The sequence below is a fragment of the Pipistrellus hanaki genome (genome assembly GCF_964339955.1).
Source record: "Pipistrellus hanaki genome assembly, chromosome: 1".
In the NCBI taxonomy this organism is placed as follows: Eukaryota; Metazoa; Chordata; class Mammalia; order Chiroptera; family Vespertilionidae; genus Pipistrellus; species Pipistrellus hanaki.
The window spans coordinates 1,369,449-1,376,413 of NC_140503.1; the positions used below are offsets into that span (position 1 = coordinate 1,369,449).

Here is a 6,965-nt window from a genome sequence, read left to right on the forward strand (position 1 = left end):
GGTCCTGGTTCCAGAGGGGGTCCTGGGAGGAACCCCAGGCCCAGCACCCAGACCCGGTCCTGCACAGGGAAGCTGTGTGCAGGCCTGGCCCTCACCCTCCCGCAGCCCCGGGCCCAGCCGCCCTGTGCCCGCGGGCCGCCCGCTGGGGGCCTCCCGCCCTGACTGACCGCGGTGCCCGGGCCCCAGGACAGCATCGAGGCCTCCCGGGCGCTGGAGTGGGTGTTCGAGGCGGTGGAGCAGAAGAAGCTGGCGCTGGCCACGTACCTGTGCGAGGACGCGCAGCAGCTGAGCCTGGAGGACACCTTCGGCACCATGAAGGCCTTCCGCGACCTCTTCCTGCGCGCCCTGAAGGTGGGCCCGCGCCGCGGGGCCTGGGGGCTGGGGGGGCCGGGGGTCACGGTCCGTGCCGCCCGCAGGAGAACAAGGACCGGCAGGAGCAGGCGGCCCAGGCGGAGAGGAGGAAGCGGCAGCTGGCGGAGGAGGAGGCGCGGAGGCCGCGGGGCGAGGACGGGAAGCCTGGTGAGGCGGGCGGGCGGTGAGGCGGACAGGAGCCCCGGCGGGGCAGGGCGGGGCGGACACCCCCTCCTCTCCGGCCGGAGCGTGCCTGAGGGTCCTGGGCTCCCAGTCCGGAAGGCAGGCAGGAAGCAGGAGGAGGAGGTGTGTGTCATCGACGCGCTGCTGGCCGACATCAGGAAGGGCTTCCAGCTGCGGAAGACGGCGCGCGGCCGCGGCGACGGGGACGGGGGCGGCCGGGCGGCCGCCGCAGGCCCCCCGAGGGACACCCCGCCTGGTGAGACCCTCACGCCCTCTTCTGCTTGCTTCCCCCTCCCCTGCCTGTGCCATCCTCAGCCCAGACCTCCCCGCCGGGGCTCCTGTCCCAGCCTCAGAGGGCTCAGCGTTCTGGAGAAAGGCGTGTGTAGATGAAGTGGGATTCCAGAGACGAACGATAGTTTTGAAAGGCACTGGGGGGTCCGAGGAGCGTCAGCGACAGGAGCTAACGACTCTCTCCTGTCTCAGGACCTTTGCTTTTTATTAACACAGCTTGTGCCAAGGCAAGGGGGATGTACCCTTCAGAGGGTCAGGCACAGAAGCATTGCCAGGTTGGGCATTGCCTTCAGCTGTTCAGGTGTTTGGCCAGTAGGAGGCAATAGCGTGTAGATTGAGGTGCCCTGAGCTGCCTGGCAGCAAACACTCATCCTAGTCAGGTTTGGGGGAAGTGCCTTTTAGCCACACCCACGGGCGATCACTATGTGGCTCAGCCCTTGTTGAGCCCCCAAGTTCCATCACCCTGTTGATGAAACTCGTGTAATGATGACGTGCTGGACCTGCCACTCCTTCCTCCGGGGACCCTCCCCGACCTCCCGAGGGAGCCCTCCTCTCCCCTGGCCGCCCTGAGGAGGGGACGGCGGGAGGTGGGCTAGAGGCCGCTTGTCCAGCCCTGGGGCGGGCAGGAGAGACAGGGGCCCAGGCCCATGGGCAGGTGCCCTGTGGACAGCCGAGGACGCCGAGGCCCGGCCTGCCCTGTGGGGCCCAGGCGCGGAGCCACCAGCGAAGCTGAGCTGGAGGGCCCCCCCCCCAGACTGTTCCCCAGGAGGGTGCACCGGGACGGGGGGAGGGGGGTGAGGGGGCGCGCCCTGCCCCCACCTACACGTGCTCCGTCCACAGCGGCCTCCAGCGGCCCCCCCGGAGGCCCCAGGGGCGGCCCCAGCGGCTCGGCCTCTGAACCTGCGCTCGACGGCGTGGTGGCAGCCAGGCCGCCCCAGGACTGGGACCTCGCGGACGCGGCGGCGCCCAGCCCGCCGCCCGCGGCAGGCCCGGCGGAGGAGGCCGGCCCCGGGGCCCAGGAGAGGCGGTCCTCCTGGTACGAGGACGCCAGCGAAGTCCTGCCCACGGAGGACGCGGCCTGGCCCGTGGTGCTGGGGGGCGCGCGGGCCCTGGAGCCCCTCCCCTTCTCCGGCGAGAGGCCGCCCGGGGCCCCGGGCGCGGGGCGGGGGCGTCCGCCGGGCCGAAGCCGACAGCACGGGGGAGGGGCCGGCGGCCACGGCCGCCCTCGGCCACGGAGGAGACGGCCCCCCGGCCACGGCGCCCGACGGGGACGGGGACCAGGAGGACGCCCCGGACTCCGCCCTGGACACCTCCCTGGACAGGTCCTTCTCCGAGGACTCGGCGGCCGGCTCCTCGGGCTCCGGCACCCGCCCCGGGGCCCCGGGCCGGGCCTCGAAGGGGACGGGCAGGCGCAGGAAGAAGCGCCCGGCGCGGACTCAGGAAGGTGAGGCGGCCTCCGTGGCGGCCCCGGGCGGGACCGGGCGGGCGGGCGGGCGGGTCCTCAGGGCCCCGGCTCCGGCGTGGGGTCCGCCGGCCCCTTCATGCCCGGCCCGGCCTCTCCCTGCAGCCGGAGGCCCCCCTGCCCCCGAGACGGGGGACCCCCAGGCCCCCGCGCCCTGCAGGTGAGGGGTCAGCGGTGCTTCCGCCCCGGGAGGGGCAGGTGTGGGCACCGCCTGCTCGCTGCACCCTCACCACTGAGCCTGCCACCCCGCCCGCCTGGGAGGCTGCCCGGCGGGGGGCGGGCGCAGCCACGCCGCAGCTCGGCCCCACGCAGCCGCTCGGGGCGGGGCGCCCGGGGGGGCGGGCGCTGAGTGTGTCTCTCTTATTTGAAGCAGAGGTCGCCCCTGACCCTGATGATAATAAGCCCAAAAGGTTCTGTGTGATCCAGTAAGGTAGGTCCACGCTGCCTGCACTAACGCTGGTGGCCCCCGGTGGCGGCGCTGGTGGCAGTGGTGGAGGCGAGGACGGCCGGCCGGCCGCCCAGGCACTAACCAACCCCAACCCGCTTCACCCCCCGCAGCTCCCTCCCGCCCCCGCCTCCGCTTGAGGGCGCTCACCCTCCGCCCCGGGAGGGCAGGGCAGCGAGGGCCGTGCCGCTGGCTGGTGTCCCTCTGCCGTGGTTGGTGCGGCCTCAGAGCTGCCCGCGGGGCAGGCAGCCTCGGAGGGCGGGTGGACGGGCCTCCTGGGTGCCCGCGGGAGCTAGGCTCCTGGGCCGGGGAGGGGCGGGCTCCTGGGCCTGGCGAACAGGCTGAGGTTGCCCTGTGCCTGACCCGCCCAATCCTGGGCTTGACTGACCCCCGCCCCCGTGTCCCCCAGGGCGACACCTTCTCTCTGGGCACGTCCGCAGGGCACCCCGCCCTCCTTGGCCCTGGGCTGGCCATCCTGTCCGCAGGAGGGAAGTGCGGGACGCACAGGCTGACCTCACCCCTCCCTGGAGGCCGGCTGTCTGCTGAGAGCAGGGGCCTCCCCAGGTCCCCCCTCCCTCCCCCCCAGGACAGGCAGGGGCTTTGCCAGGCCCGAGAGGCTCCACATGCAGCCACAGGATGGGCTGGTCCCTGCTGTGTCCTGGCCTGGCCAGGGGGGACCCAGTGCAGGGAGCCCCGCCCCCTCCCGGCCTGAGCTCAGGGCCGTCTGCTCCCCACGCGCCTCCAGTGAAGGGGCTGGGGGCGCAGAGGTGAGGCCTTGCGGGCTCCAGGGAGCCGGAACGGGAGTGAGGGCACCTCTGCCCGATTCGGCTCCCGGCCATCTGCCCTCCTGCCCTTTACAGCGGCTCGGCCTGTCCCTTAGGGGTCAGGGAGTGGCCTTGTGGCCCCACTGTGGGTGCAAAGGTCTCCCCACCTCCCCCCCCGGGGGGCTGAGGGCAGGAGGAAGGAACCCCACTTTACAAAAGCCAAAAACATATCTTTATTGATGTCAGAGAGGAAGGGAGAGGGAGAGAGACAGAAATATCACTGATGAGAGAACCACTGATTGGCTGCCTCCTGCATGCCCCCTCCTGGGGATCGAGCCCACAACCTGGGCATGTGCCCCAGACCAGAATCAAACCTGGGACCCTTCAGTCCCCAGGCTGACGCTCTATCCACTGAGCCACACCAGCCAGGGCAGGAATCAACTTAAAACACAGACACACACACACACACACACACACACACACAAATGTGTCTTTATTGATGTCAGAGAGGAAGGGAGAGGGGGAGAGTGATGGAAACATTCCTGATGAGAGAGACCCCACACCGGGGATCCAGCCCGAGAACCACTGAGCCATCCGGCCAGAATGCCACTTTTTCTTTGGACAGACTTCACCCTGACATGAAGTGTGCAGAGAGGTTAAATGAACACACACACACACACACACACACACACACACCTACCTTTCACCCCGGAAGGGCCCCAACCTGCAAAATACAGCAAAGTGTTCCTGCCCCCCACTTTACTGAGTGACCTCAGCACCAAGCTGCCCCTGTGTGTCTCCCAAGCACAGGCCGTGTCCCTGGACCAGAGCGTGCCACGGGCATTGCCGGGTGGGGTCAGGTGGCAGGGCCTGGGCCCTCAGACCCCAGCGGAGGAGAAAGGGCAGGGGCTTCTGGCCGGGGCCGGGCCTGCGGGGGCCCGGGAGGAGGTGGCATGGGACCGATGGACAAGGCAGGGAGGGCTGAGGCCCGGAGAATAGGACCCAGGACCCCGCCCCTCCGGGGAGAGCAGCCCGGACAGGGAGGCCTCTGCCGGAGGAAGGGCCGGGCCCCGGGACCCGGGACCCCGGGCAGTGGTGACAGGACAGCGGGGCTGGGACCAGCCGCGGGCACCCGGCGCTGCCCAGCCAGGCTGCTCCTCACGCCATCCTGTCCCCCCACAGGCCACAGGCCCAAGCCCAGAGCCAAGTGACAGCCTGGGCCACCTCCACGCAGCAGAACCTGGGGGAGCCGGGAGCCGGGAGCCGGGAGCCGGCCGGGGCGGCTGGGGCTGGGCCTGGGACCACAGGGCTCGTGCCTTACCCAGCCAGGGCGTGGTCCCCAAAGCCCGGGGGCCTGGGCCGCCTGGCACGACTGCCCGCCTGGCACCTGGACTGCCCACATCACACCTGGACTGCCCGCCTGGCACCTGGACTGCCCACATCGCACCCGGACTGCCCACATCGCACCTGGACTGCCCACACAGCTGGACTGCCCGCCTGGCACCTGGACTGCCCGCCTGGCACCTGGACTGCCCACATCGCATCTGGACTGCCCGCCTGGCACCTGGACTGCCCACCTGGCACCTGGACTGCCCACATCGCATCTGAACTGCCCGCCTGGCACCTGGACTGCCCACCTGGCACCTGGACTGCCCACATTGCACCTGGACTGCCCACATTGCACCTGGACTGCCCGCCTGGCACCTGGACTGCCCACATCGCATCTGAACTGTCCACCTAGCATCTGGACTGCCCATCTCGCACCCCTGGACTGCCCGCCTATTACCCTGGACTGCCCGCCTGGCACCTGGACTGCCCGCCTGGCACCTGGACTGCCCATCTCGCACCCCTGGACTGCCCATCTCGCACCCCTGGACTGCCCGCCTAGCACCCTGGACTGCCCGCCTGGCACCTGGACTGCCCACACACCTGGTCCATGTGGTCCAGCTCTAAGGCTAGTGCCACCCCCGCATGCACCTGGCACCCACTGGGGAGGGTGCTGGCGCTTTCCCAGGCACCTCACTCAACTGGCACCTACTTTCCAGTGGCCTGGCACCCAGATTCCTCTGGAGACGCCCGTTACAGACCCCGAACCACGGGAGCCGGGGGGCTGGAGCCCGGATGCCCGTGGCTCCCCAGCTCGCCGGCTGCGTGCTCAGCTGGAACAGAGATTTTAACAAAACGCGAGCGACTGTGGCATTTCTTCCTTCGTGGTGCCTGGGGGGGGCGGGCTTCTGGGGCCTGGAGGAGCAGCCGGAGGGCTCTGCCTGGGCAGGGCTCTCCACGGGCCCCCTCCCCTTTGCTCAGCAGAGGGGAGGGGGCCCGTGGAGGGTCCCCCACCCCGTGTCTAGGCCTGAGGGCGGGAGGTGCACCTGTGGTCGGTTCTCGGGGATTCAAGCCGGGGGTTAGAGGCCACATTTGCATTTAACTTTTTATTTATTTATTTATTTATTTATATGAGAGAAGGGGGAGGGAGCGGGAGATAAACATCAATGATGAGAGAGAATCGTTGATGGGCTGCATCCTGCACGCCCCACACTGGGGATAGAACCCACAACCTGGGCCTGTGCCCTGATGGGGAATCTGCAGGCCAGCGCCCCACCCACTGAGCCACACCGGCCAGGGCTGCATTTAACTTTTTAGGAAACTGCCAAACGGGCTTCCAGAGCGGCTGCACTCCTCATTCCTACCCACACTTCCCAGCTCCGGGGAGGCGGGCGGGCATCCTGGTCGCCGGGTGCAGTGCCCCCCCGTGAGCTGTGGCCCCCGTGGCCGGGCCACCTGCTCCGATTGCAGCCAGGGTCACACGGCCAGGTGGGGGTCACATGGCCAGGTGGGGGGGGTCACACAGCCAGGTGAGGGGTCGCATGGCCAGATGGGGTGTCATGTGGCCAGGTGGGGGTCACACGGCCAGATGGGGTGTCACGTGGCCAGGTGGGGGTCACACGGCCAGGTGGGGGGTCACGTGGCCAGGTGAGGGGGTTACACTGCCCAGCCGCAGTCACGGGCCCCCTGGGTGACCAGTAGCGCGTGCCCCTGCGCAGGGCGGACGGGGGTGGTGGCGGGGGGAAGGCGGGGGGAGGGGTCTAATTCCGGCTGCCGTGTGACCGCCAGCTGCCGGCCAGGGCTGTTTATAGGCGGCCAGGCTCCGGCCGCTATTTATAGCTGCGCTCGGCCGGCTGCCACCGCCTCGGCCCTGCTGCCCGCCCAGCCCCGGCGTCCTGTGGTCCCCATGGGCCTTCCTCGGGAGGGCCCAGAGCCAGGGCCACCCCCAGGAGTGGGCAGAGGGAAGCACCTCAGCTGCCGCACCCCAGCAGGCCCTCTGCGCCGGAGGGCATGCAGGGCCCAGCTCCTCCTCTGGAAACTGGCAAACAGGAGCCTCCGGGGCCTCTGGTCCCTCTGCCTCACCCGCCCCTTCCCGGCCACACAGCCAGCTGTAGCACCCAAATCCCTGCCCCCTGTTCCCCGA

General features: G+C 69.8%; 1 protein-coding gene and 1 long non-coding RNA gene across 6 annotated transcripts in view; one reads left to right on the forward strand and one right to left on the reverse strand.

Moving 5' to 3' along the window:
• LOC311628808 (inverted formin-2-like) overlaps positions 1-4,825 on the forward strand; it is a 56,545-nt gene extending 51,720 nt beyond the window's left edge. The window contains 8 exon segments of the mRNA XM_084896347.1: positions 184-351; positions 417-519; positions 626-790; positions 1,666-1,978; positions 1,980-2,269; positions 2,393-2,447; positions 2,661-2,717; positions 4,679-4,825. Coding sequence (XP_084752473.1) covers positions 313-351; positions 417-519; positions 626-790; positions 1,666-1,978; positions 1,980-2,269; positions 2,393-2,447; positions 2,661-2,673 — 978 coding nt within the window. The 5' untranslated portion in view covers positions 184-312 and the 3' untranslated portion in view covers positions 2,674-2,717; positions 4,679-4,825.
• On the reverse strand, positions 4,814-5,680 carry LOC311628894. 5 transcript variants are annotated; one of them, XR_014796097.1, is made up of 4 exons: positions 5,409-5,679; positions 5,001-5,323; positions 4,944-4,963; positions 4,840-4,883 (listed from the first exon to the last, which is right to left on the reverse strand). It is a non-coding gene; the product is annotated as an uncharacterized lncRNA (long non-coding RNA). The 5 variants fall into 5 exon arrangements; XR_014796095.1 differs by lacking the exon at positions 4,944-4,963 and having other exon boundaries at positions 4,814-4,903; positions 4,979-5,323; XR_014796096.1 differs by lacking the exon at positions 4,944-4,963 and having other exon boundaries at positions 4,831-4,888; positions 4,964-5,323.
• Between the last annotated feature and the right edge of the window lie 1,285 nt (positions 5,681-6,965).